This window comes from Lipomyces chichibuensis, assembly GCF_038497645.1.
Source record: "Lipomyces chichibuensis strain CBS 12929 unplaced genomic scaffold V1513scaffold_10, whole genome shotgun sequence".
Classification (NCBI taxonomy): Eukaryota; Fungi; Ascomycota; class Lipomycetes; order Lipomycetales; family Lipomycetaceae; genus Lipomyces; species Lipomyces chichibuensis.
In genome coordinates, this window is record NW_027117462.1 from 27,471 (window position 1) to 44,056 (window position 16,586).

Consider the following 16,586-nt stretch of genomic DNA (forward strand, 5'->3'; position numbering starts at 1 on the left):
GAGGGACAACCCGGTGAAGAACCACAACAGACTGAGGAGCCTGCGAAAGAGCCCACTTCTGAGGAGGGACAACCCGGTGAAGAACCACAACAGACGGAGGAGCCTGCGAAAGAGCCCACTTCTGAGGAGGGACAACCCGGTGAAGAACCACAACAGACGGCGGAGCCTGCGAAAGAGCCAGCTTCTGAGGAGTCACAACAGGCAGAGGATGCTAAGTCTGAACATGCACCAGCAGGCGAGGAAGAGCAGCCGGAATCTCCCATCGACCAAGCTGCCTCCGCCGAACATGCGGGTGACGAGCAGGTGCAGCAGCCTGGGCCATCGGATACCGAACACTTAACTGGGGACAATTCGCATGATCACGATCCTGAGCATTAAACGGCATTTTTTTTGATTTGTTTTCGCAGAGTTTTGCTATGTCAGTTTGGGGGCATGACATGGGGTATATGTTACGGGATTATTTGCGCTTGATTTTGTGTTGGATGTGGTTGTGTTTTTTCTTTTCATTTGATGAGTTAGAGTATGATGATGATGATGAGTAAAATGATTTCTGCATTGTATATATTATCGGGGGATAAAGCTACTTGCTGCTCTGTGGATTTGTAGCTGGTACTAGTTACCTAGCGAAAAATTTTTGGGCATAACGTATAAATGTAGAGCATGCACTTAATGCGGAGTGATTTTTGAACATAGGGTTCACGGGGAGAAGTTATTGCAACTGAAGTGATTTTAATCTGGCTCAAGATTCATGAAAAAAGCCGATATCAATAGCCCGTAGTGTCGGCGGAAAGAGCGCAATTAATTTGACGTAGACCAGGTTCCGAGTTATTAACGAGAACAGTGGGCTATGCCGTTCTGCATGGGTTGAACAACGCTCAAAGAATAATCTCGCAACCTTTTACATTAGTGAAATATCTGAAGGACAGAGTGAACCACAATCATTTACTCATTCGTCAAACTAACCGGCGAGTAGAGTTAGCGAGGGGGCTGCATGGAAAACGCGCAAAGCGTGGTTAAAGTCACTGATCAATTGCGAATGCTGGGGTTCCAAAGCATTTGCCGAATGTAGACTGGGTAGCTGTTAAACTCGCGTTGCGATGTTGGGGAACTATTCAGTGTGTTGTCTATTTGAAATGGAAACTATCAAACATCGACAATATGACGCGACCGGAGACTCAGTTTGGTAAAAATGGCCGAGGCCACGCGATCGAGACTGGCCCACGGTCAGGTCATTAGGGTAAATGTATAAATAAGGTTTCGAAATGTCTGTAAAAAAGATGCGATTGATAAGATTACCTTGTTGTCATGCGCGCACGTCAATACATTATTTCTTCCACAATAATTTGTGACTAGTAGTAGATTCGAGTTTTGGTTAGCGTCATCGGAATCGGTGCCTGCTGGCTAATGTGCGAACTTGTTTTCTGCTGAATCGGAACAGTTAGGCTAGAATAAAGTCGCGCCACATTGAACGTCACGTCATTGTGGCTATTACTCTTTGTTGAGGAATGCATACTTTATCGATCCCTCATCATCAAATAGACCGAGCGAACACATGGAGAACGTACGGTGGCTTTTCTGAAACGAAGAGTACTGCAAATCTAGCACATGGGCTTTATGGTATGCGATGCTCAAGATTTGGGGGGACTAATCATAGTTTTGTGAAAGGCAATAAGAAAACCCAGTAGACGATAGCCTATCATTGAATACACACACTGCGATCAGTCATTCGAAAACTGGTGAAAAGCAGAAGATTCTATAGCCGCAATTCGAGATAAACTTGCTGGGAACAGTACATACTAAAAATGTGACAACAACATCGCGTTCAAATGTACATCGTTCGGCTTGCTAATCTTGTTCGCCAATCGGGGACCACTAGTTGTCAAGTGAACTCCAAAAGTCGAGGTGGCAAGTGGATCTTCTCCATAATCCAGACAATAAGCAGGGTCCAGTACTAAGTCGAGTAAGGCTGTAGATGCGGACTTCTAGAACGTGGCCCGTTACAAAAAGATTATTCAATTTCAGCGCTGGAAGTATTGCCAGTAGGTGATATATAACATAGAATGACGTGAATAAGCATGTGATGATGGTCTGTTGGTGTCTGAAATACAAACCGTTACAAAGGGATTAATAACAGGACATGGCTGGATCGTCCAATTTTGTCCTATGATGATCAATCAGCCCATTGGATGGAAGTTCCGCACGCAACTACAGTGCGGCGTGCGAGGCGCTCGCTTCAAGCTACGTTCGCTAACTCCTACCGGGGTTTAGAAAACTTATGACCCGACATCAACGCAGCGATCGATTATCAGGAGATTGAATGATTAATCTGCTGCTCAAGACTACTCGAGGGGAAAAAAGGGGGACCCCAAACCAGTAGACCAGTAGCCCCCATAAAACTCTCGTTTCCAATAGTCCAGGGTTCGGGCTTGGACGATACACTTTTGGCTTTGTAGTTATCGCGTTATCGATAAAGAGCATTGGTAGAATAGCGATGAGCACCATACCGCATATTGGCCATGCCCAACTTGTTTAAAAAGTATAGTAATTTTGCTCTACGATACGCGTCACTTAATGTTTTTATGAATAATCTGCCATGTCCAAGTTTGCAACTTGGAGATTGGGGCGACGCGGGTCATTCATAGTTTAGCGATGCAGCTATTGTGCCGCAGACTCCACTCAACAAGCAGTTACTACGGGCTGCAATGCAATTCGCAGCATACATCTACACCGTCAAGATCGCAGTAAGTGGCGAATGACTGAGCAAAGATACAGGATGATCTACTTAATGATATCGCTATGAAATGTATGCAGCATGCCGCTATACTTGGCAACTTTCAATTACTACGTGATACCATTGAGGGAGTATACTCCGATTCGGCCTCGCTGTGAAATGACGCGAGGCACGGAGGCTAAGCCATCTTCTTTGAACCGAGATTCTGCTGCGGGAGCAGTCCGAAGCCGAACTTGTTTTTTGCCACTCTTATCGTGGTACATTTATACGGACAGATTGGCAAAAACTATGCACAAGTGGAATTCCCGACGGGGCGTAACTGACCCACGTTTAACGAGTCGAGAAATTTCTAAGCCGAGATCCATAAAGAATACGAGCAATTGTAACTGGAAGGCAGGCCCTAAGGAGCAATTTCTCCAGCCACCGCACTTGAGCAAAAACGGAAGGTACGCCCCTTAATTCGCGAGCAGTTTTCCCAAAGAGGCTAGTGTTGATAAAGAGAGTAGTGGCAATATTGAACTCGTTCGGTCTTCGGCAAGGGGCTGAGGCTGTTGTTTGTAAGTTGGTTTGACAGCGATTATAGTCTGGGCCGGAATTTGCATATATGTAGAGTGCCTGTGCACTTGCGGCTTCCAATTAATACGTGTTGGCACATTTGCATGTCATTAATCATCAGACCGGTCTGGGTCTCGAAGAGTAATCGTAACAATCTGGATCGTGTGCGTACAGCCGAAAGTGGACTAGTGAGATTTCAGCGGTACAAAGTCTGCGAGTCTTATCTGCGCTTTTGCTCAACCGCCCTCACGCTTGCCCGTCCTTTTTATTTGCCAGCTACTGCCCCGTTGTTGGATTTTTCCCTTTCTTCTTTTTTTTACACACTTACGTTCTGTCATTCGTGTCGATCTCCTTCCCCATTATTCCAGTTTACAACTACAACTCGCAGCAATGGGCTTCTTCATCGACAAAATCCCGACTCCTCTCTCGCCCAATCGTGACGGTGATTTCATCAAGGATGGCACTGGATTCAGCAGAGTCTTCGTGCCAACTTACAATGCTGTTCTAGGTGCCATCTTCCTTGTTCTTACTGTGGGTTATTTCTACAGCCTTCACTTTAGAAAGCCCCATGGTGAGAAGCAGCCCCTTCTCGGCAACAGTGCCAAGGGACCTACGAAGGCCACCATCTACTATCGCCGCTTCCGATCTATTCTCCTCTACCAGCCCAAGGGTCGTTACTCCGAGTCATACGGCACTATGTTCGTCATCGCCTCTTACCTTGGCTTGAACACTTTGTACCTTTTCGTGAACAGTACGTTTTGGTTATATCTACAATTTAGTTAACCGTCTAATTTGCTGTACAGACTCGACTCGTCATGTCACTATTTTCGGTGACCGTCTCGGTCTCCTAGCTGTTGTGAACATGCCCATTCTCTTCCTGCTTGGCGCGAAGACTGGTCTTCTCGTTCAGTGGACTGGCTGGTCTCATGAAGGTTACAACATTCTCCACCGTCATGTCGGTCGTGTTGTCTGCACTGCTGCTGTTCTCCACGTCTTCTTTTACTCCCTCGCTTGCCCCATTGAGGTTATGGTTCACGTCACCACTATCTTTGTCGCTCTTCTTGCCGTGATCGGTTTCTTTTTGATCTTGATTTCGTCGATTGCTCCCCTCCGTGCGAAGACCTATGAGCTTTTCCTCTTGCTTCACGTCTACGGTGTCGTTGCCATCCTTCCCCTTCTTTACTTCCACTTTGAGCGTGTCCGCCCCTACGTCATCACTTCAGCTGTTATCTTCCTGTGGGACAGAATCAACCGATTCCGTAACGCTCAGCACGTCATTGCCCACACCACTATTCTCTCTGGCAACACCGTTAAGCTTTCCCTTAACGTGAACTCCACCACCCGTGAAATTCACTGGAAGACCGGCCAGTACGTCTACGTCTCAATCTCTTCGCTCGCCAAGCAGCAGGCTCATCCTTTCACCATTGCTTCGCCTCCTAACCCTAACACTCTGGATCTTATCATCCGTGCCCGAAACGGCTTCTCCAAGTCTCTCTTCCTCTCTGAGGCTCCTGAGCACAAGGTTACCTTCCACGGTCCATATGGTTCCCCACCAACCTTCGAGGGCTGTGACCGTGTTGTCCTTTTAGCCGGTGGTGCTGGTATCTCATACGCTTATCCTGAGGCTATTGAGTTGGCTTCTTCTACTGGTCACTACGCCGCTTCCAACCCTGAGGTTGACTTCCTGTGGGTTGTTCCTTCCCGAGACTTCTCCGCCTGGGTCGATCTTAAGGAGGACTACAACGTTGACTTCAAGGTCTGGGTTACTGCAGAGCAGGGCCGTCCCGATATCAAGAAGTACGTTAAGGATAGCATTATCGCTGCTGGCCCTGGAGCCCGTGTTGCTGTTGCTGTCTGTGGCCCCGCTCCTCTTGTTCGTGACTCGAGAAATGCTTGCTCTGAGATGCTCTGGGAAGGCAACAACGTTGTCTTCTACTCGGAGAACTTCGGCTGGTAATTCCAGTTTCATCGAATTGCTCATTTTATTTCTTTTAATTGTGTTTTTTGATATAAAGGATGGTTTGAATGTTTTCTTGCTTTTGATGCATGGGGTTTGAACGGTGCGGAGGCATTACAACGCGGAGTTCATCATTTTCTTGTACATTTTGTCGGTCCTTCATTTCCATTTGGTTTGGAATTTCGGTCATTTTTTTCTTTTTATTTTTCTATTTCGGGGTTGTGTAAGGCGGTTTTCGACGATTTAGGAGTGTGTTTGCGCTGAGTTTAATGTTTCATATTTTTGGTGCTTATAGATATGGTGTGCTTCGTTATGGATGGAGAAGAGGTTTTAGAATCTTCAAATACAATTGGATGAAGGAAAAATGGCAAAAGAATGTCAGTGTTTATTTTCTTTATTAATTTTGCGCAAATTTTCATATCGATTAGGATAGATTGGGCTAGCATTGTATTTTTATCATCGCGCGCGTGTTAATGGTTTGCTTTGGTGGGTTCGATTCCAATGGAAAATTAATTCTGAAGGTATATAAATTATTCTTAACAAATTTTTTTCTTGAGTTTGTAGATGAGATATCTTCTGTTACACGCGCGCGGAGTTAATACCATTTGTATTTCTTGAATGCAGTCTTGGTTTGATGTTTTATTTATACCTTGTGCTGGTTATGTCCTGAATTATAATGGGTTTGGATACCGTCTGTTTGGCTGATATAATGTTATGCTATTTCTGTGATGGTTAGACACGGGTCGAAGCTGGTCTCGGCGATAGGTCGGGTATATGTCGGCTCAGATGGAAGTTAGAAGGCAAAGGAACGACTTGCCGATTTAATCTATGTCGGTCCCATGCAGTGCCTTCGAATGATCATAGGGATAAGGTTGATCTGAGATAAGACAACAGTCATGGCCTTCTCAGCATAACTAATCTGAACGTTATGACAGTATGCTATCCCGTAAGCTCTCCTGTTGCATCAGCTAATTTTGGATATCATAAAAGACACCAACGAAACTACACCAACGAAACTACACCATCTCGAACAAAAGACGCAAACAAACAACATACTCTCATTGACGCCTCGAAGTGTCTTTCCACTGTTTCTTCTTCCGTCTGTCAAGCCTCGTGTTGCTTGTCGTCGAATCTTTTGAGTGTCAAGCTGATGGGCCTATTCTGACGGCACCGCTGACAACGACTAGGCGAATAAACTACAGCACGAAACAAGGTGTTAGCGAGGAAAGCATGTGGCTAATTGCGAATGGTTTAACAATAATTTTGCATTGGTCTCGATGGCTTAAAACATAATCAATCACTCTGGCATTCACATTCTGTCATAGTGACGAACTTCTGACCGAGAAGGACGATAGAGTCATGAAAAACTTCCTTTCTAACCTATGCGAAACATTTTTTGATTGTAATCCCCGTCATAATCTCATCTAAGCGAAACCCGCAGCTTGAAAGAAATTGATCTGGCAAGATTGGGAGTTTATATTCGTAGGGTACGGAAGTGGCCTAGTGGATTTCATTTGCGTTCGTGGTTTAGCGGTAAAATTCGTCGTTGCCATCGACGAGCCCCCGGTTCGACTCCGGGCGGACGCATTTTTTAACAAAATTGCTAGTTAATTTTTTTCGAAAAAAATGATATTCTTTTTTTGCCGAAGAATTTTGTGTCACAGAGTTGAAATAGTGGCGGCGAAGTTGAGTGTTGGTATTTACAGGTGCTACATGTATTTTTAGAGTTTTGCCCGGGGACTCAGGGGAGGTTAAATGATTCACGTAATGCTAAGTGGTTTGTACCGATTCGATAGTATTGATTCTTTATGATGGCGAATGCCAAAACTGTCAAAAGTCTGTAATGAGAGATTCTGATGTCTGCATGCAGCTAATATGATTGATAAGACGAATAGAGACTAATTAGGTCAGCTTCAAACTTAAAGGCTATGATTTTGCGAATCTGACAGTCTCGTGAGCTTGCTTACCTGCCTCTGCATAAGGGCAAGGGCCTTCTTTACTAATGCGATTGAAAGACTCATTCAAATATTTGCGAGCTTTGGGACAGCTGATTCGTAACACAATTATTTGCATATTACACAATGTTTACAGGCATCGTTGAAGCAATTGGCAGTAGGCATTACATTTGAGATATTGGTTTGCAGATTCGCGATGGTCTAATTAATTATGGGTTTTAGCCGTCAAGGAGTTCATCGAGACTGATACTTCCGACGTTGGTGGATACGGCAGTTCGATTGTCATCACTGACTGCCCGCTGATTCTTGAAGACGCGCACTTGGGCGACAGTATCGCTGTTAATGGTATGTGTCCATATTCCTTAGCAATTTATGAAACGGAGGATGCTGACGAGATGGCAGGGACATGCGTTACCATTACAGACTTCAACTCCACCGACTTCAAAGTCGGTGTCGCGCCCGAAACTCTTCGACGCACGAACCTGGGCGCCCTGCGTCCTGGCCACAAAGTCAACCTCGAGCGCGCAGTCGCGGGCCACGTTCGTTTCGGTGGGCACTTTGTGCAGGGCCACATTGACACCACCGCGACAATTCTGTCCATCACACCGGATGGCAACGCGAAGACCTTTTGGTTCCAGCCTCTGGATTCGTCTGTTTTACGATTCATTGTCGAGAAGGGGTTTATTGCCGTCGATGGCGCTAGTTTGACGGTTATTGATGTTGATGAGACTACACGGAAGGCGTTCTCCGTCATGCTGATTTCATACACACAGGAGAAAATTGTTACATCAAAGAAGCAGGTCGGAGATACAGTGAACATTGAGGTTGACTTGATGGGTAAATTGCTAGAGAAGCAGGTTACTCTTCAGATTGAGAATCAATTGAAGGGACAGCTCAATTCGACTTTGGGCGGGTTAGTTGAGAAGATTGTCGACAGCAGATTGCGGCAGGTAAAGTAGAGTTTGAAGTATTTTGATTAGTTACTTCGTCTTGACGTTCGTGAAGTTATTATTGGCAATTACTTGGGGAATTTAAAAAATTGGTGATTGTTGCCGTTTAATTTATTATAATTGCCTCAATAGAGATCTTTTTGTGCGTTGTGCATCCATCTTAGCTCTCCTCTTTATCCATATCATCCGTGCGTTTCCTCTTGCCTCTTGCACTACTAATTCCCTCCGTCTTGCGATCCCTCCTCTTAGCATGCAACTGCTTCATCGCATTCACAGCTTCTCTTTGCGCCTCGCCAACTCGTTCGCTAAGTAACATAACAGCTTCTTTATCAATCGGGTACTCGTCAAGCTTCTTGCCAAGAACGCCTTCTATCCGTAGGTACAGTTCCAAATCATATTGTGTCACAAGTGACAAACTCTTACCAGCGCGCCCAGCACGCGCAGTTCGTCCGACGCGGTGGATGTACGCCTTCGAGTCAGTCGGAATGTCATAATTTAGTACGCAATCCACGGTCGGGATATCAAGCCCTCGTGCGGCGACGTCGGTTGCGACTAGTATCGACCGCGCGCCAGACTTGAATTTGCTGAGCGCACCTAGGCGGGAGGACTGAGACATTTGGCCATGAAGCGGAACAGCAGGAAAGCCTAGATTTCGGAGTAAGATCGCGATACGCTCAGTGTCGTTGCAGGTCCGCGCAAAAATGATCATGGACTGCCCGGCCATATCATTAACCAGGTAAACAAGGTATGTATCTTTATGCTTGAATGGGAAAAAGAGGTAGGATTGTAATAAGGTCTTGACGGTCTCGTACTTCGTTGACACGGCTACACGGACGGGATTTGAGAGCGACGCACGTTGGAGCTTTTCAACTTTTGACGTCATTGTCGCGGAGAACAAGAGCGTCCGTCGCTCAAGCGGGATCAGTAGCAGCAGTTTGTCGATAATAGGACCGAAATCCATGTCAAGTAGCCGATCTGCTTCATCCATGACAAGGTACTTCAACCCACGTAGACTGAATCCTTTGGTGTGCTCGAGATGATCCATAAGACGACCAGGAGTGGCGACGATAACATGTGGTTTCTTACCGAGTGCGACGGCTTGAGACATCATGTCCATACCACCAACGATAACAGCGCAGCGGAGACCAATTACAGAGCCTAGTGCTTCGAACTGCTCAGAGATCTGATACGCTAACTCACGCGTTGGCGCGAGCACACATGCAAACAACGGTTGCGGCTTCTCCCAGAGAGCTTGATAATGCGTTAGCATGGCATCTTCATCTACACAATTGGGTTTGTTCTACCTTGTAAAATTGGGATCGCAAAGGCGGCAGTTTTGCCGCTACCCGTCTGAGCAAGACCAATAACATCACGACCTACGTATATGCCATTAGCAGAGGTCATGAGCCTTCCGCACACTGCAATGTACCTTCCATGGCCAACGGAATAGATTGCCGTTGAATCGGTGTTGGTTTCTTAAACTTTAGATTCTTGCAGGCCTCGCAAATCGGTGCAATCACACCCTATAACTCCGACATCAGCATCTTCCTCTACTTTCCGTACCAATATTGACTTGATAAATATACTTACTAGGTCCTCGAATGATTCAATTTCCTTTTGCTCCGCCAACTGCTCTGCTCCCGGCAGCTCGTCTTCTTCCAACTTATCATCTTGGACGTTCTGCTTTTTCGCCATCTTTTCAGTACCTAATCTACTAACGTCAAGCTAATCAAGTATTCGATCACTGCTTCAGACGGAGTACTTCGTTATCGTATATGACAAGGTGGTGAGTGATCTATTTGGGAATTTTTTTTTCCTCCCAAAAGGCTTATGGATCAGCGAGGGGACCAATCTCCCAACGCGCACCGGAGCCCAAAACTTTTTTTTTTCGGCTTGGAATAATTTTTGATCTTTCCAACTTCTTGATTGAAAGACAATTTAACGAACGTGTTTAGAAAGAAATAGAGAAATAAGATCAGGCATTTTCTATCCGAGCGAGCTTATTTGAAAAATGGCGAAACGAAGGGTACGTGTCTCGTATTATGGCTCCTCTACGAACTTAGTCGTGGGTAGACGTAGAATACTGACAAGAACCGGATAGCATAAGAAAAGGACACATGTTCCGCAACCGAACCCGGTGGACGCGCATATTCCGCAATCAATGGTCCTTCGCATTGGCGGATCGAGCGTCGGCGTCAGTTTATCGCAACTGGTACATGATGTTAGGATGATCATGCAACCGCACACCGCTGTCCATCTACGAGTATGTCCATTGCATATATGTCATTGTGAAAGATGAAGCTAATAATGGCACGTAGGAACGAAAGGCGAACAAACTGCGGGACTATTTATCCATGACAGGACCGCTAGGCGTCACTCATCTCCTCATGTTCTCCAAAACTCAGAGCAACGAGACCTCACTCCGAATAGCACACACTCCGCGCGGTCCAACCATCCATTTCAGAGTGCAATCATACTCTCTCTGCAAGGATCTCCGACGCGTACAAAAGCATCCGCGGATGTTGGACACGGAACTTCATACGCCGCCGTTACTTGTTCTGAATGGGTTTGCGGCACCGGCGAGCGCGAGTACGGCGACTGCGAAGGCGCATTTGACTCTACTTACTTCGATGTTTCAGAATATGTTCCCGGCTATTACTGCTAGCACTGCGGCATTGAAAAGAATTAAGAGGGTCATGCTTGTTAATTTTGAGCAGGAGACAGGCGAATTGGATGTGCGTCATTACTTGATTTCGACAAAGACATTGGCGAGAAGAGGTACGGCTGCCGCTCCAATGATGAAGGTCAAGAAAGAAGAGGATCAGGACGAAGATCTTCTCAGGCCTGCCGACGACGATAACGACGACGACGAGATTGACGATCGAGATATGGAAGATGACGACGATGAGGATGAAGACCATGACGGCGACGAAGACGAAGACGACGAAGAAGAAGTGGACGAGGATCGGTTCCTGCCACACGCTCCGTCCGCGACCGCACGCGCAAAGTTGCAAAAACTCCTCGCATCGAAAACGAGACTATCCAAGAAAATCCCAAATCTTGGCAAAACAAATGACATAGCCGACTTCCTTCTCAGCGACGATGCCGGTGAAATGAGTGCCGTGACGAGTGAATCAGAGCCCGAAGACGACGACATGTTTGACGGCTCGGTACTCCACGACGCGAGAAATCGCGCCACCTCCAGACCTGAGAAAAAGGCTGTCAAATTGATTGAGCTCGGACCCCGTATGAAGCTGAATTTGGTCAAGATCCAGGAAGGCGTGTGCGAGGGCGATGTTTTATATCATGCGTACAAACATAGTGCAAAATCAGAGACGAAAACGTAGTTATTGTGTGTAAGTTATAAATTGGTTTAGCAGGGATTCATATGATATGATTGTATATACTGATAAATGGTAAACCTGGGTTTTGCATGAGGAAGTGATATAGTGTAGATCACATATATTGAAACAGGATGGCTCTATAATAATACACAGGCAAATAAATGCAAAAATCCAATCGGTGCTGCCATGACAAGATATGGATAACCAAATGCAACAAATATGGAAACCCGACTCCCAAAAAAAAAATTACCAAACAAAATTTTAGAAACCATTTTAGCATATTTTAAGTCAATTACTCGACGGATAATCCGTTTCGTTTCCGCTTAGGTATCCGGAAGACCGGGATGTCGGCGCTCATATCAAAATTCGCTAGCCAACTAGCACCCCACATCCACGCGCGCTCAGGAGCGTCCTCGTCGATGTATATGCCGCTGCATTTGTCCACAAGGTTATTGAATTCCGGTGGCAGGAACCCTGAGTTTCGGCGGGACCAGTCTGAGAGGGCTTGCTCTGAGACGGAAAATTGGAGTACTTTCATTTGCGTGGTGACGATGATCAAAGAGTCGTTGTCGGGGCAAAATTTGACAACGGACGGAGTGGACGAGATCCGTGGTAGGGTCCAGTAGACAGATTGATTCGGCCAGTCGTAGGCGATAACAGAACCTGAGATTGTCGACACGACAAAGTACTTGCCGTCGTTCGAGAACGCAAGATGATTGATATTGTCTAAGTACGGCAGCGCCTGTTTGAGCTCACTCTTTCCATCGCTTCGCTTCCCTGGATATGAAAGTTCACGTAGTTTATCCTGCTGGCCGATAGAGTAAATGAAAATCTCGTTCTCCGGGCTGACAAGAACAAGGCGCTTGCTGCTTGGATCGAAGTTCAGTATACTGCACCCTTGCTCAGCAAGTGCTGGGGAAGCAATTTTCTTGACCTTGAATGCGGCGCCCTGCTTCGATGGCAACAGGAGAAATAACTTTGTCTGCGCATTTGTGGCCACGGCAATGTACTTTGCATCCTCTGAGAGTGCTACGTGGGTGATATTCTCATCATTCTATAGAATATTGTTAGTCTATAAACTTCTGTCCAGATAATTACAAGTACTGACATTCAGAGTCAACGACGCTACTAGCCGCTTGTTCTTGTCCTCGGAATTCGCTTCCGCTAAACTATGAAACTGTTCCAATGCCCATATCTTCACCTGATTGTCCGAGTACAGAGCAATCAATCGCCGTCCACCAACACTATGGACATAGTGCCTTTGAGGAGAGACTGGAATTTTTCTAAACACGCCGTCGATAAAGTTGTCAACCGAGTTGATAACGATCGACTGTTCCACTCCACCGGAGATTAAATAGTTGGAAGCTTTGGACTCGTAGCTTGCTAATGCACGAATGTCCTGTGCGTGTAATAATCGGCTTGACATATTTGCCCACCGGCGGAGCTTGTTGTCGACGATTGAATATCTGACAATCTTGCGGTCGACGCCAGCAGAAAATACTGTATCCGCAGCCTGCGCGGAGTTAGTTTCAGATGCTACATATCAAAGGCTTACAAACTGACCTGATTGCTAGCGAGACATAGCACATCAGCTTCATGTACTTTAAAACTTTGCAAAAGCGAGAAATGTGCAGCATCCCAAAATTTGACGCTGCCAGTCGAATCACCACTCACAATCGTCTTGCCGTTAGCAAGCGACACAACGGACCACACGAGAGTTTCCTCGCCCTGGGCTTTATCAACTCGCATGGTACCAATGATTCGCCCGACCACACCTTCTCTGGTGGTAGCGATACCGTCAGGTTCACCGGCAACCTCGGCGGCAACGGCAGTCCAAATTCTTATGCGCCCATCGGCGCAACCGCCGATGACCTGGGTATTCCCGCGCCATGCAATACTCAATACTCTAGATTTCTGTCTCTGTAAAATGCGAAGAGGCATCATGACGCCTCTGCCGCCAGCGACATCGACAATAACGACTGATCCGTCGTCGCAGCCCGCTGCGATCTTCGTTCCGTCAGGGGACGGTGAGATAGACCACACGATTCCTGCATTGCAGTCGCAGTGATCGAGTGGTAACCCAGATTGCAAGTCCCACTCCGTCAAGACGGTTGACCCACCGATAGAGAATAGCCGCAGATCAGTGCCAGATTGCGTCCACGCGAGCCCTTCAATTGAGCGATTTCGCCCGCCCTTCAATGTCTGAAAAGCGTCAGCAACAACCCCGTCCATAATTTCCGTATCTTAAAACGAAAGAGACCAAACGTGGACTCACCAGTTCATGAACCCAACTGGATCGCGGATTCCAAATCTCAATGTCGCCATTGGCGCGACCGACAGCTAATCGCAGCGTCCTTGGCGCGTACTTGTCTGGCGTAACGGACACATGACTGAATGCGAGCGCTGTTATAGAATGAGATGTATAGTCGAGAATTTTACACCGTCGAAAATCCATTGTTCTGATCGTCGGAATATATCAGAAGTCACAGTATGTCGAGTTACTTAGCTTGAACTTCAGACTCCGGTAAATTGAAAAAAAAAAAAATTTATTCAGCGCTTTATCAAGAAAGTTTCAATTGGGAGAATGAGCGATGAAGGCTGGTAAATTTTGACCCTAACCCATTGGATTGGTTGTAGTCTCTGACCAAGGTATTATTCGGCCTATTTCGAAAACCTTTAAGTATTTCAGGATTAATTGACACATAGTTGCAAGTCTCATACAGTCACAAGCTCAACTGCGCTGTGGGTCGTCCAGGGCATACTTACTAGTACTGCCGAGTTATCCATTCCCGGTATGGTACTGAACCTACGATAGAATTGATTACATGTAATGCATTATTTACATTAGATATTCCGAGCAAGTTGTAAAGGACATTTGTAACAAGATCAATCCACAATCAAACTCATTCCCGGCATCAACCATCCCTTCTTACAATTACAATTGAACGAACGAATGAGCACCACGGATAAACGCTATACTGGAAAAATAATATATAGAGCAACGCATTTATACGAATGCCCCCCAATACTACAATTATTTGCGACCAAACACGACACCAAGGACGATTGCCAATATCATGCAAATAAGAACTAAATAAGTGTTAACGTCCGGCGGTCAACAATTAGCGACCTAGACATAGACATACCGATAATGCCGAAGCAAATCCATTTCTTTTTTCGGGCGGCCCGAGCATGCTTGACGGCAATCCGGGTCTCCTCAACACCTTTGTTGACCTCATTTTCGACTCTCTTTACAGTGTGATCAACTGCCTGCACGTCCTGAGCCTGAACTTCGACCAATTCCTCCATGTCTTTGAAAAGTTGGACGAGTTCGCCGAGTGTTCGCTCCATCTTTTGCAACTCTTTGTGTCTGTTCTGGACCTCAGTAAGAGCGGTCCGAGCCTCGCCACGGCGATTAGAATTAAGAAGCTGCCAATACATTAAATTACATATACCACGATTGTCCGAGAACAGATTACTTACTGCCTGCGAGAAAATCTGGCTGCCAGAGGTATCTTCGATAGCTTGTCGGACCTCGTCATCGGTAGCGTCGGGACGAACTGCATTAAACGAGTTAGAGACCTATCATACTGGAAACCGTTATAGCATAGCAACAGCGACGCACCAATTCTGTACTGTCTCTCGGCTCTCTGCTTATACTTCATTCCGTACGAGGCCTCAACACTTTGGTATCGCTGGATAGAGTCCATGAACGTTCTCTTGACGGCATCGACTTGCACACGCTTAGTGCTATCACTCCGGCTCTTCCCTTCCAAGCTCTTGATCTTGTACTTTAACGTATTTGAGATCTGGGACGTCTCAGCAACGAGCGAGTCAATCTGCTTCTGATTCCATTGATCCTGCTCTGTATCGATCTCGTTTAGGGACCGGTTATGGAGGGACTCTATCCGGGCGACGTTGTTGTCGAACTGGCTGATGGCATTCTTGATGGAGTCAATTTCGCCAAAGAAGGCGTTCATGTCGTCCTGGCCGAAGGATCCGCTGCCATTCAAGGTGGACATTTCGTATGACTGCGATTGCGCACTTCGGACGACCATCAGCAAATTTCAGTGACGAATAGAATACAAACAAGCAAGCGGAAATGACTTACTCATACTGATTGCTGTTGTATGCCATGATGGGCGATGGATGCGGTGAAGGTGGACGGTGATTCGACAAGGGATGAGGACAGGGGTGATTGCGGATTAGCTGGGCTGAACGGCACCTCAGTCAGAATATAACAACATTACGCGTTGAATCTCACAGGGGATAAACTCACAGTATAGTCGTCTGGCAAAAAAAAAAAAGAGTATATAATCGCGGTCCCCGCGGCGGGTGAATATAGCGAGCTTATATGAAGTTGGGGTCAAAAAACTCCCTGTGTATATATTTGGACTGTGGGATGGCCGCATCTACTAACGCAGAAGTGGCTCAGCCGGAACTGGCGACAGGCGAATTAATCTTTCGTTGGCCGGGTAACAAGAATGCACCGGCCCCACGAAGTCAACTTGCAACACGTGAACTTGCTGACGCGCCTTGGATCAAGTATATACGCATTACATATGATATACGTGGATATTATAATGACACAGTAAGACGGTACTTTCACATCTTACTGCTGATCCACGACATATCAACGACTTAGTAGTTAAATATTCGTTACATATCAGTGACATCATCAACCGTCTTAGTTACTGCTAGTGTGAACAGCCTAATATATATAAAGCGGGGTCGCAAAGCCATTCCAATACCAAGAATGACAGCAGAATAGATCAGCTCACGATCAAACAATTAGATACTTAAGCCTCTCGTTGGACCTCAGGAGTTCTTCACATCTCCGACAGCTGCCTTGTATTGTCGCTCTTCCAAATTCTTCTAAGGTGTTGGAACGCCTTAGAAGAATTCACAGTGTCTGGTAAAAGCCCATCAGTATCACCACTGCAACTACTAGTAAACAGGCTGATCACAGTTGGCGACGGCATGCTAGGACAAAACATGGTGATGTTATATTTGGATGGGGCGAAGCATACGCTATGTTAAACTACTCAACATCGCGTACTTAGCGTACATTGCCTAATGGTAATTCTCGCCGCA

The 16,586-nt window shown here is 46.2% G+C and overlaps 6 protein-coding genes and 1 non-coding gene across 7 annotated transcripts; 4 read left to right on the top strand and 3 right to left on the bottom strand.

The window, feature by feature from the left end:
* Positions 1–3,681: 3,681 nt before the first annotated feature.
* Positions 3,682–5,260, top strand: V1513DRAFT_20383 (FAD-binding domain-containing protein). The gene is made up of 2 exons (XM_066894343.1): positions 3,682–3,735; positions 3,799–5,260. Exon 2 carries the CDS (start codon positions 4,149–4,151, stop codon positions 5,241–5,243), a length of 1,095 nt encoding a protein of 364 aa, XP_066754250.1. The 5' UTR covers positions 3,682–3,735; positions 3,799–4,148; the 3' UTR covers positions 5,244–5,260.
* A 1,499-nt stretch (positions 5,261–6,759) lies between these two features.
* Positions 6,760–6,830, top strand: V1513DRAFT_t43. Its single transcript has one exon. It is a non-coding gene; the product is annotated as a tRNA-Gly (tRNA).
* A 448-nt stretch (positions 6,831–7,278) lies between these two features.
* V1513DRAFT_397970 (uncharacterized protein) lies at positions 7,279–8,306 on the top strand. The gene is made up of 3 exons (XM_066895425.1): positions 7,279–7,355; positions 7,421–7,543; positions 7,601–8,306. The coding sequence occupies exons 1-3, from the start codon at positions 7,325–7,327 to the stop codon at positions 8,155–8,157; spliced, it is 711 nt and encodes a 236-aa protein (XP_066754251.1). The 5' UTR covers positions 7,279–7,324; the 3' UTR covers positions 8,158–8,306.
* Positions 8,239–10,045, bottom strand: V1513DRAFT_442112 (P-loop containing nucleoside triphosphate hydrolase protein). Its single transcript, XM_066897613.1, has 4 exons — positions 9,739–10,045; positions 9,578–9,671; positions 9,453–9,524; positions 8,239–9,399 (listed from the first exon to the last, which is right to left on the bottom strand). The coding sequence occupies exons 1-4, from the start codon at positions 9,841–9,843 to the stop codon at positions 8,309–8,311; spliced, it is 1,362 nt and encodes a 453-aa protein (XP_066754252.1). The 5' UTR covers positions 9,844–10,045; the 3' UTR covers positions 8,239–8,308.
* Positions 10,014–11,659, top strand: V1513DRAFT_397977 (Brix domain-containing protein). The gene is made up of 3 exons (XM_066895426.1): positions 10,014–10,174; positions 10,250–10,411; positions 10,467–11,659. The coding sequence occupies exons 1-3, from the start codon at positions 10,160–10,162 to the stop codon at positions 11,493–11,495; spliced, it is 1,206 nt and encodes a 401-aa protein (XP_066754253.1). The 5' UTR covers positions 10,014–10,159; the 3' UTR covers positions 11,496–11,659.
* Positions 11,598–14,040, bottom strand: V1513DRAFT_442115 (WD40-repeat-containing domain protein). The gene is made up of 4 exons (XM_066897614.1): positions 13,768–14,040; positions 13,056–13,694; positions 12,601–13,005; positions 11,598–12,546 (listed from the first exon to the last, which is right to left on the bottom strand). The coding sequence occupies exons 1-4, from the start codon at positions 13,945–13,947 to the stop codon at positions 11,785–11,787; spliced, it is 1,986 nt and encodes a 661-aa protein (XP_066754254.1). The 5' UTR covers positions 13,948–14,040; the 3' UTR covers positions 11,598–11,784.
* A 269-nt stretch (positions 14,041–14,309) lies between these two features.
* On the bottom strand, positions 14,310–15,896 carry V1513DRAFT_442118 (t-SNARE). Its single transcript, XM_066897615.1, has 5 exons — positions 15,604–15,896; positions 15,118–15,536; positions 14,976–15,052; positions 14,639–14,921; positions 14,310–14,582 (listed from the first exon to the last, which is right to left on the bottom strand). Exons 1-5 carry the CDS (start codon positions 15,627–15,629, stop codon positions 14,527–14,529), a joined length of 861 nt encoding a protein of 286 aa, XP_066754255.1. The 5' UTR covers positions 15,630–15,896; the 3' UTR covers positions 14,310–14,526.
* Between the last annotated feature and the right edge of the window lie 690 nt (positions 15,897–16,586).

Excerpts from the sequence above, each read along its gene's own strand:
- V1513DRAFT_20383 (XM_066894343.1), top strand. The coding sequence starts at position 4,149 with ATGCCCATTCTCTTCCTGCTTGGCGCGAAGACTGGTCTTCTCGTTCAG.
- V1513DRAFT_397970 (XM_066895425.1), top strand. The coding sequence starts at position 7,325 with ATGTTTACAGGCATCGTTGAAGCAATTGGCA. Across the intron at positions 7,356-7,420 it reads CATCGTTGAAGCAATTGGCA|CCGTCAAGGAGTTCATCGAG; the intron begins GTAGGCATTACA and ends TATGGGTTTTAG. Across the intron at positions 7,544-7,600 it reads CGACAGTATCGCTGTTAATG|GGACATGCGTTACCATTACA; the intron begins GTATGTGTCCAT and ends ACGAGATGGCAG.
- V1513DRAFT_442112 (XM_066897613.1), bottom strand. The coding sequence starts at position 9,843 with ATGGCGAAAAAGCAGAACGTCCAAGATGATAAGTTGGAAGAAGACGAG. Across the intron at positions 9,525-9,577 it reads TATTCCGTTGGCCATGGAAG|GTCGTGATGTTATTGGTCTT; the intron begins GTACATTGCAGT and ends GCATATACGTAG. Across the intron at positions 9,400-9,452 it reads TGCGATCCCAATTTTACAAG|CTCTCTGGGAGAAGCCGCAA; the intron begins GTAGAACAAACC and ends CGCATTATCAAG.
- V1513DRAFT_397977 (XM_066895426.1), top strand. Across the intron at positions 10,412-10,466 it reads ACACCGCTGTCCATCTACGA|GAACGAAAGGCGAACAAACT; the intron begins GTATGTCCATTG and ends AATGGCACGTAG.
- V1513DRAFT_442115 (XM_066897614.1), bottom strand. The coding sequence starts at position 13,947 with ATGGATTTTCGACGGTGTAAAATTCTCGACTATACATCTCATTCTATA. Across the intron at positions 13,006-13,055 it reads TATGTCTCGCTAGCAATCAG|GCTGCGGATACAGTATTTTC; the intron begins GTCAGTTTGTAA and ends AACTCCGCGCAG. Across the intron at positions 12,547-12,600 it reads TAGCGTCGTTGACTCTGAAT|AATGATGAGAATATCACCCA; the intron begins GTCAGTACTTGT and ends AATATTCTATAG.
- V1513DRAFT_442118 (XM_066897615.1), bottom strand. The coding sequence starts at position 15,629 with ATGGCATACAACAGCAATCAGTATGA. Across the intron at positions 15,537-15,603 it reads TACAACAGCAATCAGTATGA|TGCGCAATCGCAGTCATACG; the intron begins GTAAGTCATTTC and ends GGTCGTCCGAAG. Across the intron at positions 15,053-15,117 it reads CGAGAGACAGTACAGAATTG|TTCGTCCCGACGCTACCGAT; the intron begins GTGCGTCGCTGT and ends CGTTTAATGCAG.